Consider the following 27906-nt stretch of genomic DNA (forward strand, 5'->3'; position numbering starts at 1 on the left):
TGCCAGAAAAAAGTAGCAAGCCTGAGGGTTGGGAGAAGTTTATGACAAAGAGATTGAATAAGAGAGGAGAAATAGAGCACGAGTGGAATGTCTCCAATACACATCTCTTTAACTTATGCATAATGCTCTTTCCACTCACATTGTCCGCATCTTTAAGACTTGAATAGCAGGTTAGTTGTAAAAACTCGCATTCTAATCAGTAATCTGTAAACTGTCTGTGCTGTTAAATGCTCTGTTTGAGGCCAGAGCTCTCCATTCAACTGACGAAGGGACAAACCCCGAAAGCTTGTGAGTTTACTATCAAATAAATTGGTTGGACTTAAACCTGGTGTTGTCAGACTTCTTCAGGATGAGTGACAGAAGGAGGGAGGTCAGTGATCAGAGCTGACCATTGTGATGGTGGGGGGTGGTGTGTGTCAGTCAGGGCTGCAGGGGGTGGGGAGGACATCAAGGTTGGCCCAGACACATCCAGCAGACCATTGACTGGGCCATGGGGAGAGTTGAAAAGGCAACGATGCTGAGTCGCAGGATTCACCAGTGATCTGGTGGCAGGAGATGCAGGGCCACACTGATCTTGGCATTGACAGATTGGAGCATAAGCCATGGCCCACTCAGCAATATGCTGCTGGCCTCTCCAGTGAGAATAGGCCCTGCCCACTGATGTTTAGCACGATTCAAGCCAAGGTACACTGCAGTGCACAGAATATAGGACATTCATTGTGAAACTCCTGCTGAAAAAATACCAACAGAATTTACTCCAGTTTTTACGCAAATTTGACACTTAGAATTGTTTTTGTGAGAATTGCAGCCCCCCCCGCCGCAGTATAATGTGGATAACTGTGAAGTTGTACACTTCAGATGCAGAAACAATGGTGATAGATAGGGAAATGTTGACATACAAAAGGACCTGGATGTCCCAGTAAAACAGTCATTGAAAACAAGCATGCAGGTACAGCAAGCAGTTAGGAAGGCAAATGATAGTTTGCCTTCATTGCAAGAGGGCTTGAGTACAGGAAGCATCTCTTACTGCAGCTGTATGGGGCTTGGTGAGGCTACACCTGCAATGTTGTGTGCAGTCATTGTCTCATTATCTAAGTTAGGATAAACTACCTGTTTATCTCAGAGCGAGTGCAGTTAAGGTTCACCAGACTGGTTTTGCAGATGGCAGGATTGTCGTACAAAGAGAGATTGAGTTCAGTTTCCCCATCTCTGTCATCTTTATTCGGATGAGTCAGATTTCCACGCCAGCCATTCCAACAAATTAATTTATCCTCAACTGAGGAATCACTGCCATCATGGCCAGTGAGGGTTCTTGACCGTGTCTATTCTTTGTCATGCATTTCTGCTCTCATTCCTTGCCAGCTCTACTGGAATCATTATAGGATTTCCCTTGTCTAATCCACCAGTAGTCTCCTTTTTCAGTGGATGACCCTTCACCATTTCAGCCACCTCCACCTCCTGTGGTGCCAACACTGCTTTCCCCTCCCCTTTCAGTATTCAAAAAGGACTACTTCCTCACTGATATCCTAGTCACCCCCAATATTTCTCCCCTTCCCACAACACCTTTCCATGCAAGTGTGGGAAATGCAACGCCTTCCCTTTTGCCATCTAACTTCTGACTATACAAGGTCCCAAATATTCTCTCCTGGTGAAAATGCAATTGTATTTTTTTTTCAACTTAGTACACTACATTTTCTGCAGACAATGCAGCCTGCTTTACAATGGGCAGACCAAAAGGGTGGGTGGATGCTTGGCACAATAATTCTCAATCTACAAGTATGGTCCTGAACTTCCAATCACCTCATCTTAAAAATCTCCACCTTGCCCTCATTCTGTTCTTGGGTCTCCTGTAATGCTCCAAAAAAGCTGAAGTTTGAGGAACAGTACTTCTTTTCACTGGGCACTCTGCAATATCCTGCACTTAACACTGTGTTCAACAATTTTTGACTGAGGCCTGTGACCTTTTGTTTGTTTTTTCTTTGCTGGTTTGATTTTTATCTTCACTCCTTTCTCTTTTATTTCCAATATTTGCTTTTGAATGGCAGCTAATCAGGATCCTGCCATTCACAGCTCCTTGAAACACCTCTTTCTCTGTTCCTGTTCTGGCTGAGACCCATGAATGTTTTAAATGCTTCATCGTGCCAGCCCTCAGCCCTATCACTGATTTAACCCATGTTCTGTTCCCCAACTCTCTTCCCTTCAAACCGATCACGTTTCTCACTTTGCTCGGTTCTGATTAAAGATTATAGATCTGAAATGATTACTTTCTTTTCTCACAGATGATGCCTGAAGCTGACTGTTTCATGCATTTTCTGCTTTTATTTCAGATTTTCAGAATCCATTGTATTTTACCTTAGTATTAGGGAAAATATCATTGGACATGCCAGTGAGAATAGTGGGAATCTTGTGAGCAGCAGTCAGTAGAATCTTGATTTCAACTAAATTATCAACATCAACATTTTGAGAGCATGCACTCACATACATACACCTTTCAAACGCTTCTACAATCCACAGCGTGACGTTAAATTGTGTTTGATTATGTTCAAGATGTTTTACTATGCTAAAAAGGTATATAAATCAAAGTAGTTGCTGTTGCTTAATGGAACATTGGTGACCAACAGCTAAACAGGACTCAAAGGATTGAATGAAAGGATCTGTACAATCACAATTGCTAGTGGACTTTTATACCTAGAACCAATACGTTTAGAGTTTTGTTTTCATTATATGTTCCATCGTTCCTCTGAATATTCCTTGTAAAAATACAGGTTAACTGATAAATATTTTCACTTGCATTTCACACAGACTAAACATTTTTTAAATACCCACCAGAGTCACAGCTGAGTACACTTACATGAGAATGCTCTGAGCAGCCCCTTTTGGAATTTTGCCAAGGTAGAGATGAAGAAATATATTTTTCTTGAGTGAGAGTAAATCATTTCCTGAAGACTTGCAGAAGATACATTTTTCTAAACCCTCAGGGTCATTACTGCACAACAGAAGAAGCTGCTTAAACAAATATCTGTAAAAATGAAAAAGAAGTTACCAGCTATAGAAAGGATATCACAATATTAGATATTCGTATTACAAAAGGTAGAACCTTTTCTTATTACATTTGTTTAGAATCATAGAATCCGTACAGGAGGCCATTCGGCCCATCGAACCCACACTGACCACAATCCCACACAGGCCCTATTCCCGTAACCCCACATATTTACTCTGTTAATCCCCTCACAATAGGTCAATTTAGCATGGCCAATCAACTTAACCTGCACATCTTTCTTCTCTTCCTGTATTCCATATTAATAAAAAGCCGTTTGAAAATCAAACTTCAAACATAAGCTGTGATAACTTAATATACAGACCAGTTTTTGATTTGATTATTGTCATATGCATTAACATACAATGAAAAGTATTGCTTCTTGCATGCCACACACCATTCATGGGAAGAAAATGAGAGTGTGCAGAATTTATTGTTACAGTCATAGTTAGGGTGTAAAGAAAGATCAATTCAATGCAAGATAAGCCCATTCAAAAGTCTGACAGCAGCAGGGAAGAAGCTGTTCTTGAGTCGGTTGGTACGTGGTCTCAGGCTTTTGTATCTTCTTCCCGATGGAAGAAGGTGGAAGAGAGAATGCCCGGGGTGCTTGAGGTCCTTAATTATGCTGGCTGCTTTGTTGAAGCAGCGGGAAGTGCACACAGAGTCAATGGATGGAGGCCGGTTTGTGTGATGGATTGGGCTACAGTCACAACCTTTTGTAGTTCCTTGTGGTCTTGCAATACATATCTGGGATATATCTTGCGATATAGCCCAGGTTTTGAGCTCAGTCTGTCAACAGTTGCCAAAATGTTCTTGGGTAGGAAGTCCGTAGTGTCGTGACAAAAGCTGGGGGCTCTTTGTACAATGGGTTTCAGGATGCTAAGGATGAATAGTTGCCAAGGCAGTGTTCTCACTCTTGATCACTGCCCAGTAATTCCTGGTAGAAACTGTAATTGGGAGTCAATTGCACAGGTCAGACTTCATTGTTATACCCTTGAAGTTGTATTCCCACCAACAATTATTGTCTGGAATCAAATGAAAAATCACCCTTGTCATTATAATGATTTTGTTTGTTCTCATTCCCCAATAAGAATAAGCAAGGTGAAAAATACACAGAGAGCTATATCACCAATTTCAATAGCTGGGCAAGGTACTAGAGAGAGAGAGAGAGAGAGAGAGAGAGTGTGTGTGTGTGTGCGTGCGTGCGCGTGTGAGAGAGAGAGAGAGCGCTCGAGTGTTCGAACTTTTACACCAGTCTGAATATCGGTTCCATTTCATGTCTGGATAAGAGCGAATTACATTTCATGTCTGCCTTGTTTTCATTGTTATGGACTTGGGAAAGCCACTATTCTACACATTCTCAAACTTGAGATTATTGGTCTTCCACTGAGTGAACTGTTTTATGCTCAAAAACTGGATAATAATTTATTTTCAATATTAAAATATGGAAAAAGATCCTGAATTTGAGAAATTGGAAGTTACTCGGCAATGCCTGTGAAACACTTTAGAGGGAGCTGTTATATTACATGGTCCAAAAACAGCATGCATGGTATCAACCTGCTCAGATGTTGCTGGAGTCAGAACTGCAAGCCAGGGTACACATTGGGCTAGTTTGTATTACAGTAAGGAGTCTCACAACACCAGGTTAAAGTCCAACAGGTTTAACTGGAAGCACAAGCCACAAGCTTTCAGAACGTTGCCCTATCATCAGGTGAGTAGGAGTTGTGTTCACAAATAGGGCATATATAGACACAAACTCAATTTACAAAGTAATACTACCAGCTCCAAGACATCATGGCTACCATTGACACCGCAAACTGCTGGCTCCAAAACATTATCTTGTAAATTGAGTTTGTGTCTATATATACCTGTTTCTGAACACAACTCCCACTCACCTGATGATGGAGCAACGCTCCAAAAGCTTGCGGCTTGCGCTACCAAATAAACCTATGGACTTTAACCTGGTGATGTGAGACTTCTTACTGTGCTTACCCCAGTTCAATGTTAGCATCTCCACATCACACTTTGTATTATACGGAGCAGAAACTTGGAGACAATACTAACTCCACGACACAGGATATCTGTCTGAAAGTGCAGTTATTCAATTCAAGTTTTATGGAACTTGTAGTATAGCAGGCGTGGACCAAGCCAATACCAAATTAAATTGTCCATTTGCAAATAATTAAAAATGATTTCAAGAGAACTACAAGCTGTCTACAGCGGTTAGCACTGCTGCCTCAGTGCCAGGGATTTGGGTTCAGTTCCAGACTCAGGTCAATACGTGTGTGGAGTTCGCACATTCTCTCTGTGTCTGCATGGGTTTCCTCCCACAGTCTATAGATGTGCAGGGTAGGTGGATTAACCATGCTAAATTGCCTCTTAGCATCAGGGGGATTAGTGGGGTAAATACGTGGGGCTACAAAGATAGGGCCTGAGTAGGATTGGTGTCGATGCAGGCTCAATGGGCTGAATGGTCTCCTTCTGCACTGTAGGGATTCTATGAGATATGGGTGAAAAAGGCCAATGATTTATTTAGATGCCCTCTGTCACACAGCAGACTGGATTTCTGTCACACAAGGGCAACAGTTTGCTGCTGACACGGTAGAACCTTTGGGATGATTATGTGTTGCAATGGTGTTTTGTAATGGCACAGGGTCCCTGCAGAAAATGATTATTCAATGAAAGCATATTAATTTGAGAAAACGAGATTAGTAATTTCATCTGAAGCAACACAATATATTGCTGACAAGATAAAAATGCAGATACCCTGTTGGTATTGTCAATTTTACTCCATGAAAACGAGGATGGAGGTTAAGTATTAAGCTGCCTATGCAAATTAAGTGCAACTAAAATGCAGTTATATAAAGTGTGATATGATAAATTTCCTGGAGATTAAGAAGAAAAATGCAAGTTGTGTCAAGATAAACATTAAAGAGAGGCCAATGGATCCACTCAGATGCAATCAGTCTTCTCCGCTGCAAAATCCAACAGTACAAAGGATACACAGATACCCTAAAAAAGAGCCATAAAAATTTCTGCATTGCAGACCTGCTCTCTGAAGAAAAAGCAGCAGCCAACAGGAAAGCACTAAAATTCAGTTCTGCATGCTCTGAAAACTATCAACATCAAACGTCAACATGCCCAGAGGATGGTTAGAGGAGGTTCAGTTGCACAAGTTCCCCCAAGCATCAATTAGCAAATGAACTGCCAGTTTTGTGGATATCTTCTATGTCAATCTCACATTAGATTCTTCAGAAAAGAGAGGATCACAGAAGATAATGATGCCACTTACAACTTGAACATCCTTGGATAATAATACACATCTACAATGCTAAAGTTTCGTTAGTTCTTCTTGCATGATTGAACTTTAATTTTCAATTTCTTTCCTCCACAGCATGTGGCCAATGGTGGTAAGGTCAGCATTTACTGCCCATTTCGAAATGCCCTTGAGAAAATGGTACTGAGTTACCTTCTTGAACCACTGCAATCACGCCATAGAATCTCTACAGTGGAGAAGGAGGCCATTTGGCCATCAAGTCTGTACCAACTCTCTGACAGAGAGTCTTACCCCAGGCCCTAAGCCTGTAGCCCCACCTATTTACCCTGCTAACCCCCCTAACACTCAGGGGCAATTTAGCATGGACAATCAACCTAACCTGCAGGTCTTTGGAGTATGAGAGGAAACTGGAGCACCTGGAGGAAACCCATGCAGACAGGGAAGAATGTGTAAACGCCATACAGTCACCCAAGACCAGAACTGAACCTAGGTTCCTGGAGTTGTGAGGCAGCAGTGCCACCATGCCAAATGGCACACACTTTAACTCTGCATCGGTGATAAAGGGTGCAAACATTGAAGGTGGTGGATGGAGTGCTAAAATTGAAACATAAAAAATAGGAGCAGCAGGAGGCCATTGGCCCTTTGATTCTGCTCCGCCATTCATTAAGATCACAGTTATCATCCATTTCAACAGCCTAACCCTATAACATTTGGTCCCATTTACCCCAAGTGTTACATCCAGCCGCCTCTTGAATGCATTCAATGTGTTGGCAGCAACTACTTCCTATGGTAATGAATTCCACAGGCTCACCACCCTTGGATGAAGAAACGTCTTCTCACCTCTGTCTTAAATGGTCTACCCTGAATCCTCAGATTGTGACCCCTGGTTCTGGACTCCCCCACCATCGGGAACATCTTCTTTGCATCTATCCTGTCTAGATCAGTTGGAATTTCATAGGTCTCAATGAGATCCCCCTTCATTCATCTGAACTCCAGCAAAAACAATCCTAACCTAGTCAAACTCTCCTCACGCTTTGGTCCTGCCATCCCCAGAATCAGCCTGGTAAACCTTTGCTGCACTCCCTCGAGAGCAAGAACATCCTTCCTCAGAAAAGGAGAACTGCACACAATACTCTAGGTGTGGCCTCAGGCCCTGTATGGTTGCAACAACAAACCCCTGCTACTGTACTCAAAACCTCTTGCAATGAAGGTCAACATGCCATTTGCCTTCTTCACCGCCTGCTGCACCTGCATGCTTACCTTCAGTGACTGGTGCACAAGGGCACTCAGCTGCACACTCCTCTCTCCCAATTTACAGCTATTCAGGTAGTAATCTGCCTTCTTGTTTTTTGCTTCCTAAGTGCTAATGAAGTGGGACTGCTTTGTCCTGTGTGTTCGGTTTCTGCACTGTTGTTTGTGCCACACTCATTCAAGCAAAGACAGTGCATTCCATCATAGTCCTGACTTGTGTCTTGTAGATGGTTAAATGGCTTTGGGAGTCTGGAGGGAAGTTACTCCCTGCAGAATTCCTAGCATCTTGACCTGCTCTTGTAGCCACAGTATTTATATGGCTAGTCCAGATCAATTTCTAGTCAGTGGTAGCCCCCAGCAATGGTAATGCCACTGAAAGTTGAAGCAAAATGGTTTGATTCTCTTTCGTTGGAGATCATCATTCCCTAGTCACATAGCACAAGTGTTACTTAACAAAGACAGAAAAGTATGGATAATCTTAGCAGGTCTGACATCATCTGTGGAGAGAGAATAGAGCGAATGTTTCAAGTCTGGATGATTCTGACTTGAAACACATTGGCTCTATTCTCTCTCCACAGATGCCTGATCTGCTGAGTTTTTTCTCTATTTGTTTCAGATTCCAGCATCTGCAGTATTTTGCCTTTAACTTATCAGTCCGATGTTGAATACATAGAACACTACAGCTCAAACAGGCCCTTCGGCCTACAAGTTGCGCCGATCATATCCGTACCTACCAGGCCTATCTATAACCCTCAATCCCATTAAATCCCATGTACTCATCCAGAAGTCTCTTAAAAGACCCCAACGGGTTCACCTCCACCAGCATCGATGGCAGCCGATTCCACTCACTCACCACCCTGTCTGTAAAAAACTTACCCCTGACTAGGTCTTGCTGCATATGGACCTGGACTGCAGATCTGAGCAGTTGTGAATGGTGCAATCAACTATGAACATCCCCACCTCTGATCTTATAATGAAAGGAAGGTCATTGGGTTCATGCCTTTTGTACATTTTCTCTTCACTTCTCTAAAGCTAATTTTCATGGTTGATCAGGACTGTCAGCAAAACAAAAGTCCAAGTTTCTCCAGCATTCTCATACGAGGATCCTCATACAAGGCATCAGTCTTGAGGTTCTCTTGTGCAGTGTTGAGGATGCAAATGTTTAACATCACTTTACATTTGGATGAACTACTTATGAAGCAATATGCTAAATACCAGAGTAATGAGAGTGTTATGATGTGAGGGAGAAGTCTCACGACATGTTTTGATAGGTGGAAGTCTATATACAGAAAGTTTTGTGTGTCATTCATTACCTTTGCAATGCCCGTCTTGCAATCACTACAGCGTGGCAGTCATGGAGTAAATGCCCATCAAAATGTATCCAACTGCTGTAACAAGTTTCACCTGTTCCCAAAGCAACCACATCGTACTGTTCACTGTTGCCATCTTCTGTCACTGTGAAATCAAAAAGTGGAATGTGTGTAATCTTTACAGGAACAATACAGAGAAGTTATCTGGATGTACAGTCAATCAATTTGGAGTCTTAGTACACCTAAGGGATGTAGGTCTACAGTACAAAACTCTAATTTCATTAAGGATGACAAAAATCCTACTCAATAAGTGTAAGAACAGCAAGAATTCGTAGAAGTGCAGGCAATAATACTCAAGGTGAAAATTGAAGGATATTATTGCAGAAATATGGAAGATCTTGTATGGTATGCTGCAGGGTTAGAACAAAAATAAAGAAAATTGCAACACAGGAACAGGCCCTTCAGACCTCCAAGCCTGCACCGACCATGCTGCATGCCTGAACTAAAACACCTGACCCTTGCAGGGACCATATCCCTCTAACCCCTCCTATTAATGTATTTGTCCAGATGCCCCTTAAAAGTTACTATTGTATCTGCTTCCACCACTTCCCCTGGCAGTGAATTCCTTACCCTGTGCAAAAAAAAACTTGCCTTGTACATCTCTCTTAAACCTTCCCCCTCGCCCCTTAAACTTTTGCCTTCTAGTAATTGACTCTTCCACCCTGGGAAAAAGCTTCTTTCTATCCACTCTGTCCGTGCCCCTCGTAATCTTGTAGACTTCTATTAGGTCGCCCCTTGACCTCCGTCATTCCAGTGAGAACAAACCAAGTTTCTCCATCCTCCCAATACTAGGCAATATCCTGGTAAATCTTTCCTGTACCCTCTCCAAAGCCTCCATATTCTTCTGGTAGTGTAGTGAGCAGAACTGAACGCTATGTTCCAAGTGCAGCCTAACTAAGGTTCTATAAAGTTGCAACATGTCCAATCTTTCCGCATGAGGATGTTGCCTGCTATGGAGGACATTAGCTATGATGCGTGCAGAAATGGAACGGCGATAATTATGGGGGATTTCAATCTGCATATTGATTGGTTGACCCATGTCAGACGCGGTGGGCTTGAGGAAGAGTTCTTGGAATGCTGTCGGGATAGTTTCCTTGAACAGTGTGTGACGGAACCAACGAGGGAGCAAGCTATCTTAGATCTGGTGTTATGTAACGAGGCAGATAGAATTAGGGATCTTGTTGTGAGGGATCCTCTTGGGACGAGCGATCATTGTACGGTTGAGTTTTTGATGCAGATGGAGGATGAGAAAATAGGGTCCCGGACCCGTGTCCTCTGTTTGAACAGAGGGGAGTATGATAGGATGAGAGGGGAATTGGCAAATGTAGATTGGGGGCGCAGATTGGTCGGTAGGACTGCTGAGGAACAGTGGAGGATCTTCAAGGAGATCTTTCTCGGTGCTTAGCAGAAATTTATTCCGATGGTAAAGAAGGAATGTAGGAGAAGGGATAATCAGCCGTGGTTATCGAAGGAAATAAAGGAGAGTATTAAATTAAAAGTTGATGCATTTAGAGTGGCTAAAAGTAGTGGGCGAGTAGAAGATTGGGAGAGGTTTAAAAATCAACAAAGATTGACTAAGAAGTTGATAAAGAAAGGAAGGATAGACTATGAAGCTAAACTAGCACTAAATATAAAAAAGGACAGTAAGAATTTTTATAAATATATAAAGAGGAGGAGGCTGGCTAGAGTGAATGTTGGACCCTTAGAGGATGAGAGGGGGGATTTAGTGGTGGGAGATGAGGAAATGGCTGAGGCCTTAAATAAGTTTTTTGCCTCGGTCTTCACGGAGGAGGACGCAAATAGTTTGCCGGGTATTAAAGATAGAAGGTTGCTAGGAGTTGAGGGCCTGAATCCGATTACTGTCACTAGAGAGGTAGTGCTTGATCGACTAGTGGGACTGATGGTGGACAAGTCCCCAGGACCGGATGGAATGCACCCCAAGGTTCTGAAGGAAATGGCAGAGGTGATAGTAGATGCCTTAGTGATTATTTACCAAACTTCGCTGGATTCCAGGGAAGTGCCAGAAGATTGGAAAACGGCTAATGTGACGCCGCTGTTTAAAAAAGGTAGCAGGCAAAACGCAGGGAATTATAGGCCGGTTAGTTTAACGTCTGTTGTTGGAAAAATGCTTGAATCCGTCATCAAAGAAGAAATAGCAAGGCACCTTGAGAAGAATTGTTTGATAGAGCAGACGTAGCATGGATGTTAAGGGGAAGTCGTGTTTGACAAATTTATTGGAATTCTATGAGGATGTGACTAGAGCGGTAGAGAGGGGAACCGGTGGATGTGGTGTTTCTCGATTTTCAAAAGGCCTTTGATAAGGTGCCGCACAAAAGGTTGCTTCAGAAGGTTAGGGGGCATGGAGTTGGGGGTAAGGTGTTAGCGTGGATAGAGGATTGGTTGTCTAATAGGAGGCAGAGAGTTGGTATCAATGGGTGCTATTCTGATTAGCGGTTGGTAACTAGTGGAGTGCCACAGGGATCGGTGCTGGGGCCTTAGCTATTTACCATTTATTTCGATGATCTGGAGGAGGGGGCTGAGCGTAGGGTAATGAAATTTGCTGATGACACAAAGATAAGTGGAAAAGCAAATTGTGCGGAGGATGTGGAAAGTCTGCAGAGGGATCTAGATAGGCTGAGCGAGTGGGCGAACACCTGGCAGATGGAGCACAATGTTAGCAAGTGAGAGGTTATCCACTTTGGCAGGAATAATAGTAGGAAGGATTACTATTTAAAGGGCAAAAAGCTGCAGCATGCTACGGTGCAGAGGGACCTGAGGATCCTTGTGCATGAGTCACAAAAACCCAGTCTGCAGGTGCAGTAGGCGATGAAGAAGGCGAATGGGATGCTGGCCTTTATAGCAAGGGGGATAGAATATAAAAGCAGGGAGGTCTTGCTGCAACTGTACAGGGCACTGGTGAGGCCGCAGCTGGAGTACTGTGTGCAGTTTTGGTCGCCGCACTTGCGCAAGGATATTTTGGCCTTGGAGGGAGTGCAGAGGAGGTCCACTAGGCTGATAGCGGAGATGAGGGGGTTGGACTATGAAGACAGACTAAATAGACTGGGTCTGTACTCGTTGGAGTTTAGAAGGATGAGGGGGGATCTTATAGAGATGTATAAGATAATGAAGGGGATGGATAGGATAGAGGTAGAGAGATTCTTCCTGCTCAGAAAGGACAACAGGACTAGAGGGCACAGCCTCAAGATGGGGGGGGGGGAGGAGGAGCAGTTTAGATCAGAGTTGAGGAGGAACTTCTTCACTCAAAGGGTGGTGAATCTCTGGAATTCTCTGCCTATTGAAGTGGTGGAGGCTGCCTCGCTAAATATATTTAAGTCACGGGTAGATAGGTTTTTGACAGACAAGGGAATTAAGGGTTATGGGGAGAAAGCGGAAAAGTGGAACTGATCCACTTCAGATCAGCCATCATCTTATTGAATGGCGGAGCAGGCTCGAAGGGCTAGATGGCCTACTCCTGCTCCTATTTCTTATGTTCTTATGTTCACACAGTTATTCCTGCGAGCCTTTGGCTTCAGTTTACTGGGCCCAGATCCGTCCTTGCTCCATTGACTCAATTAGTCTCACCTCTGGATTGTTGATTGTTCTTTTCCATTTTTAACCTAAACCATCGACACACCCTCAACACAGGCGGCACGGTAGCACAGTGGTTGGCACTGCTGCTTCACAGCTCCAGGGACCTAGATTCGATTCCCAGCACATTCTCCTTGTGTCTGCGTGGGTTTCCTCCGGGTGCTCCGGTTTCCTTCCACAGTCCAAAGATGTGCGGAATAGGTTGACTGGCCATGCTAAAATTGCCCCTTGGTGTCCTGCGTTGTGTAGGTTAGAGGGATTAGTGGGGAACGTGAAGGGATATGGGGGTAGGGCCTGGGTGGGATTGTGTTCGGTGCAGACTCGATGGACTGAAGGGCCTCTTTCTGCACTGTAGGGTTCTATGATTCTAATTGCTGCTGCCTTGGAACCAACAGCGGGCGAGAGAGAGAGAGAGGCAGAGCGGGCGAGAGAGAGAGAGAGGCAGAGCGGGCGAGAGAGAGAGAGAGAGAGAGAGAGAGGCGCAGAGCGGGCGAGAGAGAGAGAGAGAGAGAGAGAGAGAGAGAGGCAGAGCGGGCGAGAGAGAGAGAGAGAGAGAGAGAGAGAGGCAGAGCGGGCGAGAGAGAGAGAGAGAGAGAGAGAGAGAGGCAGAGCGGGCGAGAGAGAGAGAGAGAGAGAGAGAGAGGCAGAGCGGGCGAGAGAGAGAGAGAGAGAGAGAGAGAGGCAGAGCGGGCGAGAGAGAGAGAGAGAGAGAGAGAGAGGCAGAGCGGGAGAGAGAGAGAGAGAGAGAGAGAGAGAGAGGCAGAGCGGGGGAGAGAGAGAGAGAGAGAGAGAGAGAGAGAGAGAGAGAGAGAGAGGCAGAGCGGGCGAGAGAGAGAGAGAGGGCAGAGCGGGCGAGAGAGAGAGAGAGAGAGAGGCAGAGCGGGCGAGAGAGAGAGAGAGGCAGAGCGGGCGAGAGAGAGAGAGAGAGAGAGAGAGACAGAGCGGGCGAGAGAGAGAGAGAGAGAGAGAGAGAGAGAGAGGCAGAGCAGGCGAGAGAGAGAGAGAGAGAGAGAGGCAGAGCGGGCGAGAGAGAGAGAGAGAGGCAGAGCGGGCGAGAGAGAGAGAGAGAGAGAGAGGCAGAGCGGGCGAGAGAGAGAGAGAGAGGCAGAGCGGGCGAGAGAGAGAGAGAGAGAGAGAGGCAGAGCGGGAGAGAGAGAGAGAGAGAGAGAGAGAGAGGCAGAGCGGGCGAGAGAGAGAGAGAGAGAGAGAGAGAGAGAGAGAGGCAGAGCGGGAGAGAGAGAGAGGCAGAGCGGGCGAGAGAGAGAGAGAGAGAGAGAGAGAGAGAGGCAGAGCGGGCGAGAGAGAGAGAGAGGGGCAGAGCGGGCGAGAGAGAGAGAGAGAGAGAGAGGCAGAGCGGGCGAGAGAGAGAGAGAGAGAGAGGCAGAGCGGGCGAGAGAGAGAGAGAGAGAGAGAGAGGCAGAGCGGGCGAGAGAGAGAGAGAGAGAGGCAGAGCGGGCGAGAGAGAGAGAGGCAGAGCGGGCGAGAGAGAGAGAGAGAGAGAGAGAGAGAGAGAGAGAGAGAGAGAGAGAGAGAGGCAGAGCAGGCGAGAGAGAGAGAGAGAGAGGCAGAGCAGGCGAGAGAGAGAGAGAGAGAGAGAGAGAGAGAGAGGCAGAGCGGGCGAGAGAGAGAGAGAGAGAGAGAGGGGCAGAGCGGGCGAGAGAGAGAGAGAGAGAGAGAGAGGCAGAGCGGGCGAGAGAGAGAGAGAGAGAGAGGCAGAGCGGGCGAGAGAGAGAGAGGCAGAGCGGGCGAGAGAGAGAGAGGCAGAGCGGGCGAGAGAGAGAGAGAGAGAGAGGCAGAGCGGGCGAGAGAGAGAGAGAGAGAGAGGCAGAGCGGGCGAGAGAGAGAGAGGCAGAGCGGGCGAGGAGAGAGAGAGAGAGAGAGAGAGAGAGAGGCAGAGCAGGCGAGAGAGAGAGAGAGAGAGGCAGAGCAGGCGAGAGAGAGAGAGAGAGAGAGAGAGAGAGGCAGAGCGGGCGAGAGAGAGAGAGAGGCAGAGCAGGCGAGAGAGAGAGAGAGAGAGAGAGAGAGGCAGAGCGGGCGAGAGAGAGAGAGAGAGAGAGAGGCAGAGCGGGCGAGAGAGAGAGGCAGAGCGGGCGAGAGAGAGAGGCAGAGCGGGCGAGAGAGAGAGGCAGAGCGGGCGAGAGAGAGAGGCAGAGCGGGCGAGAGAGAGAGGCAGAGCGGGCGAGAGAGAGAGGCAGAGCGGGCGAGAGAGAGAGGCAGAGCGGGCGAGAGAGAGAGGCAGAGCGGGCGAGAGAGAGAGGCAGAGCGGGCGAGAGAGAGAGGCAGAGCGGGCGAGAGAGAGAGGCAGAGCGGGCGAGAGAGAGAGGCAGAGCGGGCGAGAGAGAGAGAGGCAGAGCGGGCGAGAGAGAGAGAGACAGAGCGGGCGAGAGAGAGAGAGACAGAGCGGGCGAGAGAGAGAGAGACAGAGCGGGCGAGAGAGAGAGAGAGAGAGAGAGAGAGGCAGAGCGGGCGAGAGAGAGAGAGAGGCAGAGCGGGCGAGAGAGAGAGAGAGAGAGAGAGAGAGAGAGGCAGAGCGGGCGAGAGAGAGAGAGAGGCAGAGCGGGCGAGAGAGAGAGAGAGAGAGAGAGAGAGAGGCAGAGCGGGCGAGAGAGAGAGAGAGAGAGAGGCAGAGCGGGCGAGAGAGAGAGAGAGAGAGGCAGAGCGGGCGAGAGAGAGAGAGAGAGAGAGAGACAGAGCGGGCGAGAGAGAGAGAGAGAGAGGCAGAGCGAGCGAGAAAGAGAGAGAGGCAGAGCGAGCGAGAAAGAGAGAGAGGCAGAGCGAGCGAGAAAGAGAGAGAGGCAGAGCGAGCGAGAAAGAGAGAGAGGCAGAGCGAGCGAGAAAGAGAGAGAGGCAGAGCGAGCGAGAAAGAGAGAGAGGCAGAGCGAGCGAGAAAGAGAGAGAGGCAGAGCGAGCGAGAAAGAGAGAGAGGCAGAGCGAGCGAGAAAGAGAGAGAGGCAGAGCGAGCGAGAAAGAGAGAGAGGCAGAGCGAGCGAGAAAGAGAGAGAGGCAGAGCGAGCGAGAAAGAGAGAGAGGCAGAGCGAGCGAGAAAGAGAGAGAGGCAGAGCGAGCGAGAAAGAGAGAGAGGCAGAGCGAGCGAGAAAGAGAGAGAGGCAGAGCGAGCGAGAAAGAGAGAGAGGCAGAGCGAGCGAGAAAGAGAGAGAGGCAGAGCGAGCGAGAAAGAGAGAGAGGCAGAGCGAGCGAGAAAGAGAGAGAGGCAGAGCGAGCGAGAAAGAGAGAGAGGCAGAGCGAGCGAGAAAGAGAGAGAGGCAGAGCGAGCGAGAAAGAGAGAGAGGCAGAGCGAGCGAGAAAGAGAGAGAGGCAGAGCGAGCGAGAAAGAGAGAGAGGCAGAGCGAGCGAGAAAGAGAGAGAGGCAGAGCGAGCGAGAAAGAGAGAGAGGCAGAGCGAGCGAGAAAGAGAGAGAGGCAGAGCGAGCGAGAAAGAGAGAGAGGCAGAGCGAGCGAGAAAGAGAGAGAGGCAGAGCGAGCGAGAAAGAGAGAGAGGCAGAGCGAGCGAGAAAGAGAGAGAGGCAGAGAGAGGCAATATGAAGGAAAAGAGTGAAGCAGCAGACGCCCAAACATCAGCACTGTCCCCAGAACCTGCCACTCCTCAGCAGGCTGAATCACTGGAGCAGAAAGCAGCAGACTGTCCACAGGGAGTTTTTCAGGCAGGGCCAAATGAAAAAGGAGTCAAGAAGCGACCAAGCCACTTCCCAGACCAGCAGCATGAAATGACTCCCATCTGACTGAGATGATAGGGAATGCTGCACTTTGGACAAAGAAGAACAAGCACGGTACCTTCAAAAGGATTGGCAAAGCTCTAGGGGGCTGGAGAGGGAAGACAGTCAAGCTCCAGTGCATTGGCAACAACAAAGATGCCAGCACATCCCAACTGCGACTTTAAGTCATTGAAGGAAGCAACGTTCATTTACAAATAGTTTCAGCTGGAAGTGTTGCCGTCTAATGGTTTTGTTTTGAAAAATGATCTGATGTAATTCTGCAATCAATGTTCCAGAAGTCAGTTTACAGCTTCCACCTGTGACTGAAGTCAACTTTGAAATCAGCCAAAACAATTCTAGGTAATGAGTAAGGATCAATCTACTGCTTCTTGTACGCAATCAACAAAGGCTACAATATGTGGACTGCCAGCATTTGTTGAAACACTATTCACCCACACTCAAATCACTTTTCAGCAGCAGTTAAGTACTTGAATCTAAGAGTTTCCTCTATCATCTGTGCTAAACCATCATGACTTAGTGCAATCAGGAACATTCATTTTTGTCATCTTTTTATTTACCATATGTTAAATTTAATGATAAAATTACTTAAAAAATCTGTGAGGGGAAGAACCAAATCTTACTCATTTTCCACCTCAAATTGTAGTTTTCCATTACACTGAGTGCCATGCAAAGAAAGACTACCTTACCTTTCTCCACTATGAAAGCAGCAAGGCTCCCTTTGCAGCTTTTGTATTTGGGAAGAGACTCCAACAGCATATTCAATATACAGTTGCTAACTGCTGCACACCGGACAGGGTGAATAATTAGATATTCTGAAATCAATCACAAGAGGTGCATTCAATAACTGGATTTGGAAAGTAAGTAGATTGAGATATTTTCACTGAAACAAGGAACAAAAGGTAAAAAAAGCACAGGAACAAGCCTTCAGCCTGCCAAACCTGCATCAAACATGCTGCCCGTCTGAACTAAAACCCCCTACCCTTCCAGGGATCATATCCCTCAAAACCCATCTTAGTCATGTATTTGTCCAGAAGCCCCTTGCTCCTTCCCTGTTAAAACAATCCTTCCTCCATTTCCTGCACCACTTATGTACTAGCCTAATTGATAGCAAAGCGCTTTCAACTTTACACTTGTAAAATATGCAGTTTTGTGGGCATGCCAGTCTTGCCTCTCAGTTAGAAGATTGCAGGTAAAAGCCTATTCCAGAAGCTTGACACTCACTGCTGTGTTAAGTACTGTTGGAGGTCTTGTATTTTAGATCAGACATTAAACAGAGGTTTGCTCAGTCCTTTCAGTTGGATGTAAAAGATTTCATGAAAATTCTCCTCAATGTCCTTTCCAACATTTATCCCTCAATGAATATATATTAAAAATATGGTCATTGCTCCATTGTTTTTCGTGACAGCAGCATTTATTCTCCATCCTTAATTAACCTCGGGAAGGTAGTGGTGAGCTGCCTTCATGAACCACTGCAGACCACGTGGTGTAGGTACATTCGCAGTGTTATTGGAAAAGGAGTTCCAGGATTTTAAAACTCAGTGACACAGTGAATAATGATATATTTCCAAGTCAGGATGGTGATTGAATAGGAGGGGATACTCCAGGTGGTGGTATTCCCAGGTATCTGTTGCCCAGAAGTGGATTTACAATGAAACACACCATGCCTAAGCACAGGGCCCCAACCAGCCAGGGTCCCTGCACCACCCATTGACTAAGAACGCTAATCAGAGACTGATAACCTTTCAGTGGGCAATGCTGAGCCACAACAGCCTCTGATTGGTCTCCTTAGAACAAGAAAACAGACCAGCCCAAATGTTGGAGCACCCACGCAAAGAATGAAAACCAACTCGTTGAGGACGGAGAGGCAGAGGCAGAGGCAGAAGATCCTGTGTTTTATTTTAGCAAAGAAAAGGCACAGCCTGCAGGTTTCTTGACCCAGGGCTGAGGGCAGGCCAGCCAGCACAGCGAGGTGAGGTGCAAGGCACCAGGCAAAAGATGCAAGCTGAGGTGAGCCATCATCAGCAGCTATTGAGCAGCAAGGGGGCAACTTGACCAGGGCTCAAGAGGGCAGGACAGCCAGCAATAGCAAGGCATTGAATCAAACCTTACCAGCAGGGGAAGATAACAAGTGACACAAGAAGCTGTCTTCAAGACCCCAGGCAAGAAAGGTTAGTGAAATTTTGAGAATGCTGGGGGAAGAAGAATGAGAGATGGCTGGAGGAGAGTGAGAGATGTTTTTACAAGTGAAAAAATCATTGAAGCAGTGATCAACTTGTGTACGTCTCTGGCTTGTGCCTTTGCTTTCTGTGGAGCAAGGATGAATGGGCTCGGCCGGGGGCGGGGGAGTGTAACAGAAGGTTCGCACAAGACTCCTCAAATCCGCCTTTGCTGCTACCTTGTCCTTCTATCACCATTGCTTCATTGTCGCTGGATCTAAATCCTGAATCCCTCCCCAACAGCGCTGTTGGCGTACCTATATCTCAGGGACTGCAGCAGTTCAAGAAGGCAGGTCACCACCACCTTTGAAGGTACTTAGGGATGGGGGAATAAATGCTGGCCTAGTCAGCAACGCTTGCATACTGTTAATTAAAAAAAAATCTTTCCTTCTTTGCTTTTTACATTTACAATGCAAACCTTCTTTCCTCCGTAAAGTACAGCACCTAGCGGGAGACTGAACATCACTTTGTCAGCTGCATAGTGATAAAGTAAAACTGCCCACAATCACAGAATTGGATGACTTTAGTAGACTTCCCAGTATCAAGAGGGAATTTGTGACTGGTATTGCAATGGGATCACCACTGAACCATACTATAGCCAGTCAGGCCATTAAAGGGCAGATGACAAGAGCTTGTAACAAGGCCTTTGGCCTTCATTAGGCAATGTCAGCTCCATTACTGCAGCTTTTTCAGGCCCACTGCTAGGTTTCACATTGCAGTAGTACGTGTGAAAGACAACAATCTGCTGGTGTAGGAATGGCCAATGGTAATTACATCAAACCTTACAGTGCAGAAAGAGGCCCTTCGGCCCATCGAGTCTGCACCGAACACAATCTCACCCAGGCCCTACTCCCATATCCCTACATATTATACCCACTAATCCCTCTAACCTCCACTGCCCTGAACACTAAGGGGCAATTTCTTAGCGTGGCCAATCAACCTAACCCACACATCTTTGGACTGTGGGAGGAAACCGGAGTACCCGGAGGAAATCCATACAGACACGAGGAGAATGTGCAAACTCCACACAGACAGTGACCCAAGCCGAGAATTGAACCCACAACCCTAGAGCTGTGAAGCAGCAGTGCTAACCACTGTGCTACCGTGCCGCCCATTACAGCCAGATGAGGTATCAGTCGGGTCAGAGCTGAGATGGTGGCAGGCTGCACTGGTGTATTCTGTGTTTCTAACCTGTCTAATTTCTCATCCATCTGGCAAGTACATCAAGGAGACCTTCAGGTATGTGCCATTTCAAACAGAAGGTTTTGTATGAAGACGACACCATATTTAAAGATGGTTTAAAATTTTCTGAACTATAATTGGGTGATTGAAGCTTGGCAAGAAGTAGCTTCACCCACTCCTTGTATTTTGCAGGGCATTAGCAAATGAAGGACTCTAGTCTTTTCATTCCCATCCCAAGTTAAATGAGTTTCCTTAGTAAAATACAAAGTTTGTAGATATTCTTACCACTTGGAACACATGGTCTTCTCCCAGATAATGCTCTGGCCCCTGTAGATGGCTTTGTGTCATCTGGAACTTGAGCTGAAACATTTAAGAAAGGATAGGCTAATCTTGTTGAATTTTTGGACGGTCCTTTCACATGCATAGCGATTTCCTGCTATCAAGGAGGGAGCTTGCTAATGCAGAGTACAAAAATTTAGAAGATGCCCATTTGAAGGAAAAAAAAATAAATGTTTTACCTCTTGGTATCTAGATGTAGTAACACTGGTGCATTTCTACTTCCCGGATTTAGAATATTTGACAATAATATGCCGCGAGAGTTCATCTCTTATCCTGCCAGCAGTTTACATCCCTCTCCGTGCAGACGTGGAGGCCGTGCTGGATGAAATATACACCACCACAAGTAGCCTTGAGACAAAACATCGAGGCCTTGTTCATTATGGCCAGGGACATCAATCAAGCCAAACTCAAGACAACGGTACGCAAATATCAAACATGTCTACCACTCTATCACCTGCCCACTTTGGTAAATTGGACCACAAGGCTGCGCTTCAGTTCCCAGCTGACAAGCAAAAACTGAAATGGGAAAATCCATTAAATAAGTCGTGCAATGTTGGTCCAAGGAATCAGATGATCTCCTGCAGGACTGCTTCTAGTCAGCAGACTGGTCAATATTTAAAAACTCAGCGACCAAGTGAGCTACAGTAATTGACTTCATTAAGAAGTGTGTAGAAGACTGTGCCAAAAAACAAATCCGTGTGTTTCCCAACTAGAAACCAAGGTGAACAGGGATATCCACTGTTTGCTGAAGTCCAGGGCTGAGGCATTCAGTTCGGGTGACCCTGACCTATACAAGAGATCCAGATATGATCTATGGAAATCCAGAGATGCCTAAAGACAGTACAGAACCAAGCTAGAGTACCAAGCCAGCCACACAAAGACCACCGACTATGGCAAGCTCTGCAAGAGATTACGGGCTACACAATGAAGGCATGTAAATTGCTGGCACCAATTCACCCCTCCCCAATGAGATCAACGCATTCTATGTTCATTTTGAGCAAGACGTCAGTGACAGCACGCACTCCACCCCGGAAGCCTTGGACGAACCTGTATATGAGGAAACCATCGCAGACGTCAGAGCAGCCTTCTCGAAGGTCAACCCATGGAAAATGACTGGCCCGAATGCAGTGCCCAGACGAACACTCAGACCCTGTGCGGATCAGCTGGCAGGGGTTTCGCAAACATCTTTAACCTCTCTTCATAACAATCTGAGGTCCTAAACTGCTTCAAAAAAATTGCCATCATCCTGCTATCAAATGTCTTAAATGCTGTCACCGGCGACTCTGCCACCTATCATTATGAAGTGCTTCAAAAGATTAGTCATGACACAAATCAGTTCTGGTTTCCCAGTTGCCGGGATCCACAACAGTTCACCTACTGCCACAACTGCCCCTACACTCAAGCCTGGAACATCTAGACAACAAAGACACCAATGTCAGACTCCTATTTATTGACTACAGCTCAGTCTTCAACACCATTATTCCAAGGAAACTCATCTCCAAACTCGGGGCTCGGCTCCTCCCTGTGCATCTTTCTAACCCACAGGCTACAATCAGTAAGGAGAGGCAACAAACTCTCCTCCACAGTCATCTACAACATCCACTGTGTCCACAGCCCCCACTATACTTCTTATACAGCCACGACTGTGTAGCCAAATACCCCTCCAACTCGATTTTCAAGTTTGCTGAAGACACCACTGTAGTGGGTTGGATCTCAAACAATGATGAGAAAGAGCAGAGGGAAGAGATAGAGAATCTGGTAATGGTGCAACACAATAATCTCTCTCAATGTCAACAAAACAAAGGAGATAATCAACTTCAGGAAGCATAATGGGGAACATGACCCTGTCTACATTAACAGGATGAAGTGGAATTTGTTGACAGCTTCAAGTTTCACGGTATCCAGATGACAACAACCTGTCCTGGTTCCTCCATGGAAACACTGTTGTTAAGAAAGTCCACCAACACCTCTACTTTCTCAGCAGGCTAAGGAAATATCCACTATGACTCTCATCAACTTTTACAGAAGCACCATAGAAGGCATTCTTTCTGGTTGTATCATAGCTTAGACGGCTCATGCTCTGTCCAAGACCGTAAGAAATTATAGAACAGGAGAACAGAATATAAAAGTAGGGAGGTCTTGCTGCAGCTGTATAGGGCATTGGTGAGGCCGCAGCTGGAGTACTGTGTGCAGTTTTGGGCGCCGCACCCGCGCAAAGATATTTTGGCCTTGGAGGGAGTGCAGAGGAGGTTTACTAGGCTGATACCGGAGTTGAGGGGGTTGAGCTATGAGGAGAGGCTGAATAAACTGGGCTTGTACTCGTTAGAGTTTAGAAGAATGAGGGGAGATCTCATTGAGACGTATAAGATGATGAATGGGATGGATAGGATAGGGGTGGAGAGACTCTTCCCGCTCAAAAAAGACAGTAGGACTAGGGGGCACAGCCTCAAGATAAAAGGGGGGCAGTTTAGAACGGAGTTGAGGAGGAACTTCTTCACTCAAAGGGTGGCGAATCTCTGGAATTCTCTGCCCGTTGAAGTGGTGGAGGCTGCCTCGCTAAATATTTTTAAGACGCGGGTTGATGGGTTTTTGATAAGAGAGGGGATTAAGGGTTATGGGGAGAAAGCGGGAAAGTGGAACTGAGCAGTGACAGATCAGCCATGATCTTATTGAATGGCGGGGCAGGCTCGAAGGGCTAGATGGCCTACTCCTGCTCCTATTTCTTATGTTCTTATGTTCTAGGAGGCCAAGTGACCCTATGTGTCTGTGCCAGCTCTCTAAGAGCAATTTGCCTAGTGTCACACCCTACCTCTTTCCTGTAGCCCTGCAAACTTTTCCTTTTCAACTGATTATCAAAGTCATGAATGAATCAAACTCCATCACATTCTTGGAAGAGCATTCCAGTCCTACCCACTTGCTGCATGATGTTTTTCTACATGTCACCACTGTGTCTTTTGTCTCGAAATTTGCTGTTCTCTTGTGCACAATAATTGCACCAATGGAAACACTTTCTCCCCATCTTCCCTGTCCACACCCCTCATGGTTTTGAATACTTCTGTCAAATCACTTCACAACCTTCTTTTCTCCAAACGGCCACAATGCTTCCAATCTGTCCACAGAATTAAAATTCCTCATCCCTGGAACCATTTGTGTCAATCTTTTCTGTACTCTCTTTCATAACTTCACATCCTTCCTCAAGTATGGTGTCCAGAATAGCATACTTCCACTGAGATTCAACAGATACTGGGTCAACGAAAACCCAAAGGAAAAACATTGCTATCTTTTAAATGCCCATTCAGTTTGTAAACAGGAAACCAAAGCAAACACATATTCTGTTTTTACAGGTTCGTAAAGGTTTCAATGACTGTCTGATCAGTAAGACCATCTGCTGAGCTGAAACTTTTGAAACTCAGTCAAGCATTCATATAGAACAGTTGCCCTGACAGCTCCAGCTGACTTTATCTATTTCCATTTCAAAGTACAGAGCCTGCCAATGAATGGCAGATGAGGATCAGATCATTTTTACAATGTTCAGAATTCAATATCTACTTGAAATCTCACCACAAAAATATAATGAGTATTATCAAAAACATTTTTTTAATTCATAATGATATTGTCTCCATTGGAAAAGAACAGTAATGCCAGTGACCAATTACGTAATGATGGTCAATCTAAGTGTCAACTTACCTTTACAGACAGATTTCCATAATGAATCCACACATTAAAACACATCTACAGTACAGTACCTAATAGTGACAGTCAAAGGTGTCAAACCATCTTACACTTATCTTTCAGAATGTTCCTGATTCATCTGCATTTGTATCCCCACAAACTATCAAATGGTTTTAGAGGGCTTTCTAAACCTCACACCATTGGATGAAAATGGTGAGTGGGAGAAATCGAATTTTACTTTCCATTTAAAATGAATAGTTTCACCACAGCAGGAGCGAATGTACTGGGCATGCCCAATTCACAAAAGTGCTGAGGAAAATGTGTTGGGAATGCAGAGAAATTTGGATTTAAATCCAAAAAAATTCCAAAGGTGGCTATTCAGGCACCCAAAACTTGCCTCCTCACACAGAAGATAATTAGGCCCAATATATCAAATTGGGAATGTTGGCTGTCAATGCTGGATGCTCAATATGGGAAGAATTCCCATTCCTTAGCCTTACTATACTTTGTAAATTTTAAAGAATGTGATTAGAGTCAAACAAGTGGAGGTGGACAATGATTATAGGAAGAAAAGGCATGCAAAAAGACACAAATTTCAATTGATTCTGGTTTCCCAGCTTGAGAGGGAGCGTGTGTCATCAACAACAGATAGCTAGTGTTAGTTGAAAAGACAGATAAGCATATAGCAGTGGCTGGAGACTGTGGCCCAATAACTTACTTTGAAAAGTAGGATCAAATACTTCAAAGCCTTTGTCAATGTGAAAGACAACATGGGGGAGGGTGTGTGCAGTGCTCCAGAGAGAATGGAGACAAAGGTTCCATTACACACTGTACATAGTATGTCTCTATAGCTCAGCAGCTGGACTCTCGGCGTGTAGTGTGTCAAAGTTTGCTGATGACACTAAGATGAGTTGCAGAGCAAAGTGTGTCGAGGACGCTGAAAGTCTGGGATTATAGATAGTATAAGTGAGTGGGCAAGGGTCTGGCAGATGGAGTACAATGTTGGTAAATGTGAAGTCATCCATTTTTGTAGGAATAACAGCAAAATGGACTATTATTTAAATGGAAAAATATTGCAGCATGTTGCTGTGCAGAGACACCTGGGTGTCCTCTTGTAAGAATCACAAGGAGCTGGACTGCACGTACAGCAAGTAATCAAGACAAATAGAATTTTGTCCTTCATTGTTAGACGGATGGAGTTTAGAAACTGCAAGGTTATGTTGCAGCTGTACAAGGTGCTGGTGAGGCCACACCTGGAGTACCATTTTCGTCTCCTTAGTTGAGAAAGGATATACTGGCACTGCAGGGAGTGCAGGAGGAGATTCATCAGGTTGATTCCAGAGTTGAGAGGGCTGACTAATGAGGAGAGACTGAGGTTATACTCATTGGCATTCAGAAGAATGAGGGAGATCTTATAGAAATATAAGATAATGAAGGGATTAGATAAGATAGAAGCAGGGAAGTTATTTCCACAGGCGGGTGAAACTAGAACTAGGGCGAATAGCCTCAAAATAAGGGTGGGGGGGGTGGGGGGAGGGCAGATTTAAGACTGAGTTGAGGAGGAATTCTTCACCCAAAGGGTTGTGAATCTGTGGAATTCCCTGTCCAGTGAAGCAGTTGAGGCTACCTCATTGAATGTTTTTAAGGCAAGGATAGATAAATTTTTGAACAATGTAATGACCTAGCAGGAAGTGAAGCTCAGTCCATGAAAAGATCAGCCATGATCTTATTGAATGGCAGAGCAGGCTCGAGGAGCCAGATGGCCTACTTCTGCTCCTAGTTCTTAAGTTCTTATGAATTAGCTCTGCCCACTCCCCTTGTGAGAATCACACTTCGCCTCATTGTTTCCCCTCAGTGCGATATGATCACGTTTGGGAGATTGCCCAAAAAAATTGGCATGGTTCTCTCCAGTTTTTACCTTCATTCAGCACTTAGAATTTTTTTTTTAAATAAGGATTGCTCTTATATAGTCAGTAAGCAAACTGTCCTTGCATTGGCACAGCTTCTGCATCATAAATAAACCACAATAAATTCCACTGGTGTACAAGACAGAGCCCAACATTTGACAGAAAATCAGTTCTGAAGGTACAACTTTTATATTCAAGACTAAGATGCCTCTCAATTGAGGTACGAAACTTTAAGACTTAAGATCTTCTTCCCTTCCTCAGTTCACCAATTAGTTCAATTGTAAATTAGTTTGTGTCCTAAACTTTCATCAATAGCAACCACCTACCTTCTTTAATGACAAAACAAATTATTAAACTCCTTTTTTTGTTAGAGTTTTATCATCATTTGAAAGACTAAATCAATTTGTTCATTTCATCTGAGACAACCAGAGCACTTCATAGTGGAGACAATATTTTGTCGTAATTATTAACTAAGCAAATTGTACTTTTCCCCAGTGATGAATTTTTAAAGGCATCATTTTTGAGGGTCTGATGACATGCAACAATTCTCACAACCATTAATCTTCCTACAACAGCCAGAATTCATCAAGACAGCTTCTGTCAGCATACATTGAGATCACATTCATGAATGACACAGTACATATTCTTATATACAGCCGCCTGATAATACAGAACTTGAATACTGCTGAAGAGAAAGATATATCACTGAAGCTTTTCACCTTGCCCTCATTAGGACAAAGGCAAGAATGCCAAATTTCAAACAATCAAAGAGTGCTGATTGGTCGGTAAGGATATATTCTTATAGTTTGTATCACCTGGGTATCTTGATGCGTTTGCTACCCTAGAATCACTTTAGTTACTGCTTTCATTGATGTAGTTGCAGCTGTCATCATGTGATTGATTTTGGTAGGACAAATTTGAATGCAGATTACAGGGTCAAAGACAGGGTTCTGAGGAATGTGGAGGAACAGAGAGATCTTGGGATTCATATCCACAGATCTCTGAAGGTTGCCACTCAAGTGGATAGAGCCATGAAGAAGGTTTATAGTCCGTTGGTGTTTATTAACAGGGGGTTTGAGTTTAAGAGCTGTGGGGTTACGCTGCAACTATATCGGACGTTGGTGAGACGACATTTGGAATATTGTGTTCAGTTCTGGTCACCTCACTATAAGAAGAATGTGGAAGCATTGGAGAGAGTGCAGAGGAGATTTACCAGGATGCTACCTGGTTTGGAGGGTAGGTCTTATGAGGAAAGGTTGAGGGAACTGGGGCTTTTCTCTTTACAGCGGAGGAGGATGAGAGGCAACTTAATAGAAGTTTATAAGATGATGAGGGGGATAGACAGTCTCTGCACATCCACTCTATTTCCTCCTGTGGATGTAGCTGTTACCAGGGGACATAACTATAAGGCTCATGATGGGAAATATAGGAGAGATGTCTTCACTCAGAGTGGTTGGGGTGTGGAATACACTGTCTGCTGTAATAGTGGAGTCAGATACTTCAGGAACTTTCAAGCGATTATTGGATAGGTACATGGAGCGCACCAGAATTGTAGGGAGTGGAATAGCTTGATTTTGGGTTAAGACATAGCTCGGCACAACATTAAGGTCCGAAGGGCCTTTACTATGCTGTATTGTTCTATGTTGTATGCTCTGTGTAACCAACTTCCTTATCTGGCACTCTTTTGGAACACTTTTCAATAAGCAGAAAATAAATGGCCTACACCTGACAATATCTGCAGTGGTTAAATACAATTGTTGCAGTAAATTCCCACTTTAAATAATCCAATCCTGTTTTTTGACATTTAAATAGCAAGAAAGCAATATCAATGGCAGAAAAGCAAAGAAGGGACAAACTTTTCCTTAGTGTGAGTACAGTCCAGGTTGCAATAGTAGAAATGTTATTTAAAGTGCCATGCTAATAACCAGGAAGAACTTACCAGTGTAGAAATTCTTGACCACATCTGTTTCATCTTGGGCATCCAATAAGATGGATAGTGTGCCATTCCTGCACCAGAAACCATCTGCCCAGCATTCTGGACTGGGCTCCTGCACAGTGTATTATTAGTTAGGACTGTAAGGGTTAATGTGGGGCTGGGGGAAACAGTACCGCCCACATTATGATGTTAGGAGTCATGTGGAAGTAGGAAGGGTTTAGGAATGTGTCCGGTAGAAGTCGGCATGCTTATAGCACCTAGTCAATACTACATTTTATACACAAGCATAAAGTTGTGTGTTATTCATAAACAGTTATTGTTCAATCAAAGAAGCCTTTTGACCTCTTCATGAGAAAACATACAACCTCAACACATAGCCAGGGCACATGTCAGAAATA

At 45.2% G+C, this 27906-nt stretch overlaps 1 protein-coding gene across 1 annotated transcript in view; it reads right to left on the bottom strand.

The window, feature by feature from the left end:
* LOC145337189 (adenosine deaminase domain-containing protein 1-like) overlaps nt 1-27906 on the bottom strand; it is an 87059-nt gene that overhangs the window by 11002 nt on the left and 48151 nt on the right. The window contains exons 5-8 of the mRNA XM_080181996.1: nt 19940-20014; nt 16943-17068; nt 8879-9020; nt 2852-3019 (exon numbers count right to left, since the gene is read on the bottom strand). Of these exons, the coding sequence (XP_080038122.1) occupies nt 2852-3019; nt 8879-9020; nt 16943-17068; nt 19940-20014 (511 nt within the window). The remainder of the gene's footprint in view (nt 1-2851; nt 3020-8878; nt 9021-16942; nt 17069-19939; nt 20015-27906) is intronic.

This window comes from Carcharhinus amblyrhynchos, unplaced genomic scaffold (genome assembly GCF_965287045.1).
Source record: "Carcharhinus amblyrhynchos unplaced genomic scaffold, sCarAmb.v2.hapA scaffold_44, whole genome shotgun sequence".
Lineage (NCBI taxonomy): Eukaryota > Metazoa > Chordata > Chondrichthyes > Carcharhiniformes > Carcharhinidae > Carcharhinus > Carcharhinus amblyrhynchos.